The 14,817-nt window shown below is 38.1% G+C and overlaps 1 protein-coding gene across 3 annotated transcripts in view; it reads right to left on the bottom strand.

The window, feature by feature from the left end:
• The window catches only part of MID1 (midline 1), a 172,712-nt gene that overhangs the window by 70,653 nt on the left and 87,242 nt on the right, over positions 1 to 14,817 (bottom strand). For all 3 annotated transcript variants that reach the window (XM_011966829.1, XM_011966831.1, XM_011966830.1), the window contains exon 3: positions 8,655 to 8,750. In XM_011966829.1, the coding sequence (XP_011822219.1) occupies positions 8,655 to 8,750 (96 nt within the window). The remainder of the gene's footprint in view (positions 1 to 8,654; positions 8,751 to 14,817) is intronic.

The raw sequence follows: 14,817 nt of genomic DNA, 5'->3' as shown, positions 1-14,817 counted from the left end.
AACAATGGCTATTTTAAAAAATGTATCACAACCTGTTCCTATTATTCTTTATATCATGCCAGAAACATCTCTGCTGCTCTAGTCAATCATGCATGTAAATATTTCCAGGCAAAGAAGGTTGTGTGTGTGGAATACTGTAAGGGAGACAGGATAAGCAATTCTTGTATTATGTGGAGGGAGCACAATAAGATACATCAGAAAAAACAAAACACACTTTCTCTCTAACTTCCTAATGCTCAGCCTTTGGGCCTCCAATTTAGGCCTATTACTTCACATTTAAGTATTAACCTTGGAAATCTGCACTACCAAATTCAAACATTAGAGGGTTTGTCTTCAGAGGCACGTACAAGTGCTCATACTCCAATCTGAGCCACTAAGTAGGATTCTGTATATGATGCAATAGGTCATACTACCCAAATTAGAAAGATTAGCAGATGATGAAAGGTTTGGATAATGTTTTGTATAAACTTTCAAAACTGAAACTTGGGAATGTCATTCTAAAAGTAATACCAGCTTACTAAGTCTTATATTCATTTATTCATAAGATTAATCTCATTTCAAAATACTCAAAGATTTTTGCTGATATCTTCTCATTATTCCTCATGAATATACCCAAGAAAGAAACAGGATCCAGTGCCTGTTATGAATCAATTTTTTCTAAGTCAAGGGCACTGAATCCAAAGGGAGACATTCAAATATGTGTTAGATACTTTAATAATTAAATTTAACCTCTACCAAGAAAAACTAAATTTGCTGCATAAGTTGTCAATTTTAGTAAACTTGGTAGAGTAAACTGGATACATAGCCATTATTCATATGCAATAGTAAAAAAAAATCTTCTCCAGAGATGATAAATTTCTGTGCAGACCAACAGTTCTTTTCTCCTTTGTCATGGGAATCCTAAGACCTGAACCTGGGAAATCAACCATTATTATAGTGGCTCATGATAATCCAGTTTCTGAAAGCCACCATATTTGCACTATCACATTATCATAATTCTAGAGCTGATTACATGGAGAGCAAGAGCTGACTGTGGGTTGTATGATGTGGTTTAATGAGGCCCAGAATCTGACTCTAATTATACCTTGACAGCATTCTCACAGGGGGTCAGATTGGGTGGGAATCTGATCCTCATCTGCAAGTGACAATGGATTATAACTTTGGACATTCATGTCGGCCCTCAGCAGAATATACTTCATCCAAGATCAGACACACGTTCACAAGACACAAATAGCTTGTTTGGTGTTTGCATGCTGGTCTTCATCCAATGACTCCGGATGAAGCCATTGCCAAGTTTTCTATGGAGAGAGAATGCTTTGGCATTACAAAACTGCACAACAAAATTAAACAAATGGTTCATCTTTCTTTTTAACCCAATGATTTTTCATTATTTCAAAGTTTACAAATGAATGCTTTTAGGGCTTGATGAATTACTGGAAAAGTCTTCTACAGACTCCCATCTGTTTTGCCAAGTGATTTCCTACAATTTCTTACAAGCTACATATCACCCAAGTAACACCTCACTCTCATCCCTTTCAATTTACAGAACTCATCATCTGAGCAGAAATCTAATTAAACAGCCTTAATTCCTCCACAAGAACCTTGTCACTTTACATGACAACTAGCACTGGAGAAACTCAGAGAAAGCCGTAAGAGAGCAAACTTTCCATTAAAATAAAACAACAACAAAAATAGATTAAAAACTTAGTGAGAAAAATAATGGCAAAAGAATTTTAAGAAGTGATTACAAACAAGGCAAGATAAACCAAAGAGGCCAATGCTGGAACTTTGAAGGGATGTTGGATTAGAAAATGCCTTTCAAGGATGACCTTGGGCAAGAATGGTAAGGACTGCTGAGCCTTTATCTTCTTGAAACCATTATGGCAATTGGCCACCCTTTCCCAGTTTTTCTTGGCCATCATCTTTAGAGTCACAGTCACCTATCATTCGCAAAATGCACATCTATTAAGTGTCAAGGTGTTGTATTTGCTGTAAAAGAACTTGATTATCGGAATGTGCAGAAAATTTGGTACACATTGGTGATTCTAAGTGTTTGCTTAGCTAATAAACTATGTCTTCTGATTTTTCAAAGTAAATGGGAAGAAGAATGTGAGGAAGAGATACAGTCTTTATCTGACCTAGAAAAGTGAAGTTCTGTGGGTGACCCAAATTTTGATCATTTCTCATAAGCTTGTCTTTCACTCCATATATAATTAACTCCAAACTTGTCTAGTATAACTACAAACTCATCCATTCTACCTTATTTCTCTCCTGAAGAAGAAAAAACAGAGTGGTTGAAAACTCATTAGTTTTTACAGTCCTAAACAAACATTTCTTAGGAGTCTACCTGAAGTTGCTCTTTCAATGTCTCTGCCTCCTGAATCCCACACCGTCTTGGCCTTCATACTCTGCGTGTGTGTGTGTGTGTGTGTGTGTGTGTGTGTGTGCAAGAGACAGGGTCTCACTCTGTCGCTCAGGCTGGAGTGTAGCCGCACTCCATGGGTCACTGTAGCCTCGACCTCCCAGGCTCAAGCAATCCTCCAGTCTTGGCCTCCTTTGTTACTGGGATTACAGGCGCACACCACCACACCTGTCTAGTTTTTTACATTTTTTTGTAGAGACGAGGTCTCACTATATTGCCCAGGCTGTTATTGAATCCTTGGGCTCAAGTGATCCTCCTGCCTTGGCCTCCCAAAGTATGCTGGGATTACAGGCATGAGCCACCGCATGCCATTCTCTGTTCTCCACTGTTTTAAAAATATTTGGCACTTACAATCAAAAAGCCATTCATTTGCTTTACCCTCATTTAAAAAACAAGTTATGAAAACAATGTGGCAGGGGCGGGGAGAGTTGGGTGGCTGAAGGGGAACCTTCAAACTGTTTTCCATTCTAAAGAAAAGCAGAGGTAAATCCCTGGGAGGAGATGTGAACTTATAAGGATGTGGTACTTCCTCATGGGTCCTGGGAAGGAATTCATTGATTTAATTTACAACAATTAGGAGGTGCCTCTGTGCTGTGAGTTTTTTTAGCTCCAGCTGGCATGGGAATTATTTTCCCGGGGAATGCTCATGCCCAAATACAAGGACACTTTCAGGAAGAGGAAAAGGAAGAAGTACCATCTAGGAACCAAGGATGTGAACCAGGAAATTCTTTTCCACTGTACCGATTTAAAAGAATAGCATTCTAGTGCCTAACAAACTCCATGGCCTTTTTGGAGTTTCCTAGTGCTGTGAACGTTTCCCTTGGACATGAGATTGTTTTGCATGACAATATCCATATTATTTTCTCAATAACCAAAAGTGTCATTTCCTGAAAAGAGTTAGAAATGCCAATTGTCACTGTAAAACTCACACAGGTCTATGTGTTCCTTGAACCCTCACTAAACCTTCAAAACCAAAGTTCAAATTCAGATGCAACATGAAAGCCTTTCCAGCTCTCATCTCTCCCAAACTGGTTCCTCCGGATCCTTCCTTCTTCCACACTTTCCATTTCTCCAGAATGAACTACTTGCTTTGTGTACATACATTCCTCGTCTTTCTATCCTCATGCCTTTATTTGCCTGGCAAGCAGTGCTGTCTCCCTGATTCCGTAAACTCAAATGTTACCTACCCTTGAAGGCAGGCTCAGATCTTGCGCTACCTTCCCCAGTCCCCAGCTAGAAGCAATTTCTTGCTTCTCTGAAATTTTGAAGTAGATAATCCACACCTTCTTTATGGTAATTATGGCTTTCTACTTTATTTTGTGTTATAAGTGCTCTTCTGTCTTAGTGAAGATAGTAAACTTCCTGTGGGCAGGGTCCTTTGGCACCTAACACAGTGGGTACTCCATCCGCACTACTGAAATGAACAAACTAGCAAGACACTGTAACAAATTAAAGTAACTGTCCACAGGCAAAAATGTACACCCCCTCCCAGAAATATTTGTTTAGCAAACACTGTTCCTAGATCAAGTCTCTAGAACAGAAAGTCATGTTAAGCGAAATTATCGAAAACTTGGAAAAAAGAGAAAGAGAAGACTGTGAGCCCTTCCAAAGTCCCACGAGAGCATATTCCATGAAGTCAGCCTAAGTCAGGGTCATCTGACTCTCCAGACTGGGATGTAACAGAGTCTGACTTTCTATTTACTAGTGGTTAGGGCTTAGACTCTGCAAAGTTAGATGTTAACTTAGAGAAACCCAATAATATGCAACTTATTTTGTCCAAATGTTTTAGCCTTATTGCCCTGTAGGTCACTAACCAGTTTTGTATCCAAATTAGCTATGCTAGTCTGGCATTCTTTTCCCCCTGCTAACCCCTTCCCCACATTTATATGCATCCGTTTCTGGTATCCTCCTTGGAAGCAGCTTTATTATCTTGCTGGTTCCTTCATTAAGAAGTTAAATAAATCTTTGATGTGGACTAATTCAATCATTATATGAGAAATGGGTGTTCAACTTTTGAAAATTATACTTTCAGAATACTAATAATTAGGAATAAAAACAAATGTAAAAATAAGTACTGTAAGTATCATTATTTTTCTACTCATAATTTTCTTTAATTTTTATCTAGAATAAATTTCCCAAATACCAAACTTACTCACCCATAAACATGTGTTTCCATTCCAAAGGATTTATACAAAAACAACAAAGAAAAAAATGAATATTCTTTATTTCTTGTTTAGAACTACCTCTAATGGCATGTATGTGTCTATTTGCAACTCTGCTACAGTCAATTCAGTAATAGCTTTATTTGAAAAACCTGTATTACAACTAAAATCATATCTGATCTATTAATATAAAACTAAAATCTCCTTGTAAATTTCTTCAATTTATCTATCATTTGAAATTACTGAACATCTTAGAATGTAATTTTACATCATGTTAGGATGAATAGCGTCTTGTAAATTCAAGCCATAATAATATTGCATTAGGAGCAATGCATTTGTTCTGAAATCACAACAGGTCATAATGGAAACCAGACATTAATGCTTTAAGGAGTAACTAGCTGAAATTGAATGAAATAATCACCCAATCCATAAAGCATTTATAAGATTTACCATAAAGCTCAGGTAATTTTTTTTTTTTTTTTACTGAAAAGAAATAATTCTTTCTTATTGTCCTAAACATCAAATGCTATCACATCATAAAAATAAAATATGGCATACAGATTATTCCATTTTGTTCATCCATTTATTCATATAATACATATTCACTTTACCCTATAATAATGAAAACATTATGCTTGTTCACTATTATTTCCAATATTGTTTAATCAACAAGGCTCAACATGTTCCCTGGCAAGATGTTTGCCAAAAGAGAATCCAGTCTAAGCAGAGGGTTCAAAAGGTCTGGATTCTGCAACACACTGCTGCCACTGCTGCTGCCTTCACACTCTCAACTTCATCTCAACATGATGAAAAACTGATTCTACCCTGACAATCATGTAGCTTTTAAAGCAAGAGGGTCTACTAAGTGAACCAATGAGCTCACTGGACAGTCCTAATCTGCTCTCTCACTTATGTTTTGTTCTAATTCCTCCTTTTCTTTCCTTTTGTATGCCTTTCCCTCTTCCACCTATCATAACCTCCATCAGCACCTCAAATGATGAACAGCTGGAGTAGATGGCTTAGGTAGGAGATGAGAACATCCCTAATTTCTATCTCCCTGGATATTATCTTTGGAAAACACAACAAATTTGGAGTTGGAAAAAGTTGCTAACTCATGTGTTTCTCTTAGTAACCAGTTTTATATTTCTGATCACAAAGGGAGCACTTGTAAGTAAAAGCGCAGACTTTACAAACACAAAGTATTTTAAGCCTTCCACCAAAGCACCAGTGTTTGCACAGTAGACATGCTTTTACACTGATAGGATCTTTCTGAAAGCAATCTTTGCTAATTTCTGCTATGCTGAGAAATGTATCACCAACAAACACCATTATGTTGAATAAATAAGCTGACATCTCAATACCTAGGGTACTAAAATAATAGTTGTGAAATCTATAGTAACTGGCTCAAGTCCTGACTCTTCCATAAAGTTTCACAAAAATTGTACTCACATTTTTTTTCTCTTTTAATCCCCCCTTCTCAAACTATACTCCATCAAATCTAAGATACCAGCAACTGTCTCATCTATATTTTGTATGCCAGGAGGAACAAACAAATGTTGCCCATTAAACTGTCTCACCATTCATTTAAGTTGCAGCTCAATTTCAGCAATATTAGTCTGTAAAAAAATTGCTTATCTTAGAATCCATAAATGCAATATTCTACTAGCTTGGCACCTGATTGGCTACTCTACTGTTCTTTAAATATGTTGTTATATGTGTGTACACTGTTCTCTAACATATTATAATCTTTATTATTATTTGCTACATTGTGCATCTACTGACAGTTATAGGCACATAGGAGGCTATAAACTTATAATTACTGTTTAGACGATCAAAGGGACTTCAAGAAACTCTTATTGCAAAAATGGAGTTACTGTCAAAAATTTTAAATGCATGCTCAAAATAATTTGCTTCTCCAACTTTAGATATTTTGGGGGAGCTGAACTTGCAAGCATTCAAATAGTGTTCAAAATTTGCCATTTGGAGAGTCATCAAGCAAATTCATCTAAAACAAATTCCCTGAGCTCCTACTGTGTGAAAATCAATGCATTAGAGTCTATGAGATACAAAAACGAATTAGATTTGACTCCCATCCTCTAAGACTTCACATTCTGCTTGGAAAAATGGAACTGGTACATGGAAGAATGATAAAGCCATGAGAAGATTATTACTATTCTTACATTGCTATAAAGAAATACCTGAGACTGGGTAATTTACAAAGAAAATCGGTTTAATTGGTTCACGGGTGCTACAGGCTGTACAGGAAGCAGGGCACCAGGTATGTGCTCAGCTTCTGATGAGGCCTCAGGAAGCTTTTACACATGGTAGAAGGCAAAGCCAGAGCTGGCACATCAAATGGCGAAATTAGGAGCAAGAGAGAGTGTGTGGGGGGGAGGCGGGTGGGCGGAGGGGGGCGTGTCACACACTTTTAAACAGCTAGATTTTGTGAGAACTCACTTATCATGGAGTCAGCACCAAGCCATGAGGGATCTGCCCCCATGACCCAAACACCTCCCACCAACCCCCACCTCCAGCACTGGGGATTACAATTCGACATGAGATTGGGGCGGGGACATCTCTCCTTTCTCTGAATCACATACACGATATCATAAAATGTTATGCGATTCAGAGAAAGGGGTGATGACTCTGGTCCCGAGAACCAGAGAAACATTCACAACTGAAGTGCCCCTTGACTTAGGACTTGGAGGGTACACAGGAAGCATTCTGACAAATAGACATGGGTTGGAGGGATTGGCCTACCAGGCAGAGGGAACCGCTTGGTTAAGGGCCAGAAGGCTTAAAAGTGTAGTGAATGGCAATTGTTTAGTTTCAGTTCATGGGGTGGGGTGGTAAAAAAGACAGTTTGGGAGAAGATGGAAGAGGACTTTGAAAATCACATACATAAAGGAAGTGGCATCTATTTTTTCCTTATGCAGTGTAGAGTCATTGCAGGTTCTGCTATTGTTGCAATTGTGGTTTATTTCATGGAAACACATCTGACAACTAAGATGCATTAATATACACCTGCAGTGGGTTAAATTGTGTCTGTAAAAAAAGATATGTTCAAGTCCTAACCCCTGGTACCTGTAAATGGGACCTTATTTGAAAATAGACTCTTGGTTTTTTTTCTTTTTTGAGACAAGGTCTCACTCTGTCACCTAGACTGGAGTGCAGTACTGCAATCTCAGCTCACTGCAGCCTCAATTTCCCAGGCTTGGGTTATCCTCCCACCTCAGCCTCCCAAGTAGCTGGGACCACAGTGTGTGCTCCCACGCCTGGCTAATTTTTTTTGTATTTTTTAGTAGAGATGGGTTTTCGCCATGTTGCCCAGGCTGGCCTCCTGAGCTCAAGTGATCCTCCTGCCTTAGCCTCCCAAAGTGCTGGGATTACAGGGTGTGAACCACCATGCCTGGCCTGAAAATAGTCTTCGCAGGTGTAATCAAGTTAAAGTGAGGTAAGGCTGGAGTAGGGTGGGCTCTTTATAACAATAAGGAAATTTGGACGCATATTCAGAGACACAGCAGGAGAATGTGACGACAGAGGCAGAGTTGAGAGTGCTGTAGCTGCAAGCCAAGGAACTCCAAGAATTGCCTGCAACTACCAGAAAATGGGAAGAGGCAAGGAAGGATCCTCCCCTAGAACATTTGGAGGGAGCATGGCCCTGCCAAAATCTTGATTTCAGACTTCTAGCCTCCAAAACTGACAGAATAAATTACTCTTGTTTTATGCTTTCCCAGTTTGTGGTAATTTGTTATGGCAGCCCTAGTACACTAATACAATACCTTTTTTGACTGTTCTTTGTAAGGGCAATTAAAATCTACAACATTAGGACTGCTATGTAATGCTAGATCAGGGAGAGCTATAACGGGAATGGGAGGCAGCCCTGGATGGGAGAGATTCTCTGAAGTTCTGATTCCTTTTAATTTCATCCATCTTTTATTTTGGCTTTTGCAAAATATTTAGTTTTAAGAAAGATTCTTGTTTTAAAATTATAAAGCATGAGGATATCAAAACCTTGATCTGGCAGTTTTCATACGAAACATACCATACAGAAATACAGAGATACTCACCTCAACATGTTGACAGGTTTGGATGAGTTTAGCCAAAAGGGTCTCCAGTTCTGTGTTCCTCTTAATAAGGTTGGTGAGGTTACTCTCTAAGTTTTGCTGTTCAAAAAAAAAAAAAAGGAAAAAATATTATTCTGCATACTTTTATACTTCAGATACACAAAATTACTCATACTCAGGAAATACTGATACATTTTTCAGAAACCTTAGTGAAATCAACATAATTTCAAGTATTTATAGATTTAAATTGGATTTTCAAAAGTTGCATTTAAAAGAACCTTTTAGACACTCTCAGACTTTATTCTTTTTGTTCTTGCTTCTTGCACTAACTCAGGGATATTTAACAGAATAATTAGTTATAGGTTATCTCTAGGTCATGACCTAGGGAGAAAGGAGGTAATTGGATTTCTATCCCTTTACTTAAATCAGAGCTGGCAATAATATAAGGAATATATTTCCACATCAAATCAACTACCATTGGATTTTTCAGATTTATCCTTTTATGGGCAGGCTGAGGCTAATCCCTTGGAGGAAGGTTTGAATTGTTTAGCTCTTGCTGACAGTAAGGTCATTTATAGACATTTATGATAAGTCCTCGTCACACACACATTTGGTCAGTTGTAGTGGAGTTGACTCTCCGTATCCACTGGGTTCCACATACCTGGATTCAACCAGTTGCAGATCAAAAATATTTGGAAAAAAATGGATGACTCATCTGTACTGAACATGTACAGACTTTTTTCTTGTCATTATTCCCTAAACAATAGAATATAACAACTATTTGCATAGTATTTACATTGTATTAGGTAATATAAGTTATCTAGAGATGACTTAAAGTATGCAGGAGGATGTGATTGGGTTATATGCAAATAACAGGCCATTTTATATCAGGGATTTGAGCATCCACGATTTTAGTATCTATGAGAGACCCTGAAATTAATCCCTTATGGATACCAACACACAATTGTACATTTTATTGTTCACGCTTCTATTCTTTGTCCAGATCAAATTTCTTTGAACACTATATTTACCACTCATTATCCTGTATAACACTCTAGAATTATTCCCTATTCCTTTAGAGCATCAAACTTAAAGTTCTCTGGAATGACTATTTAATCCTATTTTCAAACACAATAACTCTCTATTCTGGGTAAGACACACTAAGATTTCTGTTCCTTCTCATTTACATGCTCTTGATTGCCAGGGGTGTCCAATCTTTTGGCTTCCCTGGACCACGCTGGAAGAAGAATTTTCTTGGGCCACACATAAAATAACTAACACTAATGACAGCTGATGAGCTAAAAAAAAAAAAAAATCACAAAACAATCTCATAATGTTTTAAGAAAGTTTATGAATTTGTGTTGGGCTGCATTCAAAGCACTTCTGGGTCGCAGGTGGCCTTGCTGGCCACGTGTTGAACAAGCTTGATTTACACCATTCATTCATTTACTTATGTGTTCCTACCATTCATTCATTTACTTATGTGTTCACACAACAAGTACTTATTAAGCTTCTATAATATGCCAGACTCTGAAAGAGACAGTAGGGAAATAAAATAAAAATATTGATATCTACTCCCTGTCCACAAGGAAACAGATGGCTGTACAAACTGGGAGAAAGATGCTACAAACAAGAGTAGGGGAAGAGTTGATGGCTGCTGGTTAAAGGTTTCCAAGAGGGCCAAGTCTTGCAGCTGAGGCTTGAAGGATGTCCAGGGGTTTTTTGTTGCACAACAGTGGAAACTTCTTGGAAAGAAGAATCTTCCATGGGCAGGGAATAGAACAATGTCATATGCCAACATCAGAGAGGTTGAGAGGGCAAAAGATCAGGGAAACTGTGTTTTAGCATATAGACAGTTCCACAAGTATGGCAAAGATATGGAACAACAGGAAATTTCATGGAAAAGAAAACAGACCTCAAATTTATAATGTCATCCGAGAAAGAGGATTTAGAAAGAGTTTGAGGGATTTTGAAAACTAACAAGTTCATAAAGGTGTCAATATTTCATTACGCTGTAAAATTTATTTATGAAAATTTTAGCTCTTTCTACTTCCCTAAATTTTTTATTGAGAAAAGTGTATTAAGGAAAAGAACCACTTTTATCTAAGGCTTAAAATGCATATGTCAAAAGCAGAACTTTCTGGTTATTTTTAAAACAAGTTAAACTTATTAATCTGGTGTTGACTGTTTTTAAAATTTTTTAACGAATGCATTTGCATTTCTAGTAGGTTCTTTATCACATCTCCCTTTTCTTATTGAATTCCTTTCTGTTCCTATTACAAAAACACAATTCTCTTCTCCATAATCTCAAGACAACTAAACTTACTTATTCTTAAGCTCTTTTGAGAAAAGGCAATTCTGTATTTCCCTGTGCTTGTTGAATATTTCTCAAGGATCTGATTTTATCTTTGTCTTGTAATTTTTGTCTGATACCTCATACAATGTAAACTTTGCTCCCTGTGCTGTGATTTGGGGATTGACATAGTCCAGCCAGATGAGAAGCATATTCTGAGGTTAGGGCGTGAGGTTCTTTTCCCAAAGAGGACGCTCCCACAAGGCACTCGTGTGCAACAGAGGCACAGATCCTAGTTTGACTCAGTGCCTCTGCTTCCCTCCATGAGAGTTCTGTGTCTGACTTCAATTCCAGATAAGATGTCAGGTTCCCTTTGAGTCCAGTGTATCCATGGGGGGGTCTTGGCCTCCAGGTGTACAAGGCTCTTGCCACATGTGATGTTCACTTCCCTATGTGTCTACTGAAGTCACCATCGCCCCATGTCATCTCCACTCCTTGGGAGTAGCCCAGTGTCAGTCTTCCCTCACCACTCTACACTTTCTTTCATTTCCGGTCCTTGGAGGCTTTTCACATATGTTTATGCTTGGTTATGTATTCATTAAAATACATTTTAAAATATTTTCTCTGTAATTCTCATGTGTTCAAAATTCAGAGGAAGGCCTTGTGCACATTTCATCTGGACTGGAAAACCAACAAGAAACCTTCAATTCTGTCTTGGAAATACTCAAAACATTTCAAATGTGACAATTTTAAAGGAGAAAAATAACTTTTTCACTTAAAGAATGGGATACAAGAGGCTGAAGAGTCAGAGAATGAACTAGACACAGTGATTTATGTACAACTTGATCTTATGCTTGCATCAAAGAAAAACTTGCTTTTAACAACAATAACAACAAAAGCCAAAGTTTTTTTTTTACTGTTTGGATTAAATGAATTGCAACTGCTAATCACTTTATGGTCAGAGACTAGAGGATGATTTTGAAGCATCCCATTCTTCAATGTCCTTGATATAGACATAACTATTATAAGGTATATTTGTCAACTTTTTGGGTATGTTAATACTAGGGGATACTTTTCTTTTTGGCTGACCCTTCACAGCAGAAATTTCTAGGGAAATACATCATCTAACTGTTTATAATTCAATTGTCATAAGTATGACTTTTCTAAAGCTAGTCAGCAAAAGAGGGTCAAAGAAATGCAATCCAACACATTGAAATTTTACAAACATCTGCTTGCTTCCCCCTCCCTTTATTAAGTATACATCATGCATCAAATCTGTTTTTAATCAGTTAATACATAGACTAAAGCCTGTGGTTTAAACACATTGACCTATCCAGATCCTTTGGGGTTATTCAAATTTAAATAGTACAAGTGTTACTGAAGTCTGCAAAGAATTACCAAGTCAGTTAGAAGCATAATAAAGGGAAATTAAGCTGGGAGAGAGACTTGTTTCCAAGTGGTACCAAAGGGGCTGACAACACTTTTGAAGGGAACCTGGGTAATGGGAAGGTAACAAAATCCAGTCGTTAATGAGCCATGCACCCATAAGCTTCCACTACAGGGACTTCTCTGAAGATTTTCTGGAAATTAACTCTATCACTAACATCCTGTGTGGTAGTGGTCAGCAGGCTCCATAACCTCTTGATTTTGATTGTGATTTGTGCAAAACAGAGATCATACTTTTTCATATAAAAGTCATGGGATTAAGTAGATACCAGTTTCTACACTGCCCTATGGATATCTAAAAAAATTCTACAGACCATAAGAAAAATTGGTTTTAGTTTCCTGTTACCACCTTGAAAACATCAATATATTGACATCTCCTTACTCAAGCCAAGTTTTGTAGAAATCCAAGGAGTCAGGCATGAGTGACCACATATGCAGAGGGAGAAGACTGGGGCTACCATCCCAGCTGGACTCTCTTGGGCAAATGACCGGATGTGTCTCGGGCTCAGTTTTCCCATCCATAATGTATGGATAATGATAAATCTACCTATCTATACTATTGTTAAGATTGAATGAGAAAATGAACACACTCATCAGAGAACTACATGAATGTTTGTTGAAATTATGAATTATAAGATGGAACATTTAGTTTTGACACAGTTCCAGACACTAGAAGGGCCCAACCCTGTGCCTCTGGCAGGCACCATTCTCCAGCTTGCTCATGGCTTTTTCCTGCAAGTACCTGTGCCTTTTCACCCCAGGGTCTTACCTGGCTTCAGGCAAGGCAGGTGCTGGGGAGAGTAAGAAGAAGCTGAAGCCCCTAGGAGCAGCCCTCAAGTGGCAATTACTGGCAATTGGTGGATACACTGCCCAGCTTTTTCACTTCCTTGGTGGAACCACTCTGAGCCTCTGTCTACAAAATCTCCCACAGGGCGCCATTGGGAGGCAGCACATGGGTCCACAGCAACAACCTGCTCATTAACCCTCTTTCCTCTTCGTTCTCTTTCCCGTTTGCATCCCCTCTCCCTCCAGGTGCTTCCTGGATCACCTCCCAATTCAAATTGTCAAAGTCTGCTTCTGGGAGAACTCATCTACAATCATTTCCATAGACCACCTAACCCATTTTTGAGTATGCCTTCCTATGAGGAAGAGCCAATCAGAAAAGATTGTATTACTTTAGAAAGACATTTGAAAATACAAGAGGTTGTTTTCTCTCTTCCCCCATCTTTCCTCTTTCTGCTTTTTCTAGAGGTCACATATTCTCCAAATTCCAGGCTGTAGATCAGCAGTGTCAATAGAAACCTAATGTGAGCCACAAATGTGAGTCACATTTCAAAATTTTCTAGTAGTCACATTAACAAAGTAGAACCAAGTAAAGTTAATTTTAATAAAATTGTCATTTCCACCTGCAATCAATATTTGAAAACTGATGAGGTATTTTACATTCTTTTTTTCTTTCTTTTTACTAAGTCTTTAGAATCTGATATGTTTTACACTTATGACACATCTCAACTCAAAACCAGCCCCATTTCAAACACTTGGGAGCTATATCTGGCTGGTGGCTACCTTGCTGGTCTAGAATGGGGGTGGCAAACTTGCTATAAAAGATCATGTAGTAAATATTTTAGGCTTTATTGGCCATATGTTCTTGGACACAATGACTCAATGCTGCTGCTGTTTTAGCATGAAAGCAGCCATAGATAATATGTAAATGAGTGGGCAGGACTGTATTCAATGAAATTTTATTTACCAAAACAAGTGGTGAGTGAAATTTGACCCATAACTGTTGTTTGCCACGCCCCCAGTCTAGAAGGTAAATATCAAAATAACATTGTCTGGGCCACTGATAAACATCTGCTTCTGTTAAACACTAACATTTGTTCCAAACCTTTTGTGTAAGTCTGAAATAGATGCCACTCCATGAACCTCTAGAAAGAATTCTTTCTGTACAAGATGCTAAGAGCACTTTCACTTATGGCCAGAAAGCTTAGCTTGACAGAACCCACAATAATCTGAAGAAAATTAAACAGCATTTTGACTCGTAGATATTCTAATTTAAGGAGCATAATGGTTAAGTACACAGAACCTGGTGCCAGTCTGCCTGGTTTGAAATCCTAGCTCTGAGACCTTCAACAAGTTCTTAACCTCTGTGCCTTAGTTTCCTCATGGGGCTGTCAAGATGATTAGAGGAGGAGATATGTGCAAGCCCTAGGAGGAGCACCTGGCTCACGATGTGTTGTACTGGTACTTGTTAAATAAAATAAAAAACTTGTTTTTCAAGTTTGGAGTTTAGACTGATTTTAATAAAAGCTTAATTTGTAACACTTATACCACAACCAAATTAAAAGCATGCTCATACAGTTAATAAAATATTTAAACCACCAGCAAATTAAAAGCACGCCCACACATTTCATAAATGAATTCTTC

The sequence above is a fragment of the Mandrillus leucophaeus genome, unplaced genomic scaffold (assembly GCF_000951045.1).
Source record: "Mandrillus leucophaeus isolate KB7577 unplaced genomic scaffold, Mleu.le_1.0 Scaffold777, whole genome shotgun sequence".
Taxonomy (NCBI): Eukaryota; Metazoa; Chordata; class Mammalia; order Primates; family Cercopithecidae; genus Mandrillus; species Mandrillus leucophaeus.
The sequence above is the reverse complement of the archived record's forward strand: the minus strand, read 5'-3'. Positions and strand labels throughout refer to the sequence as shown.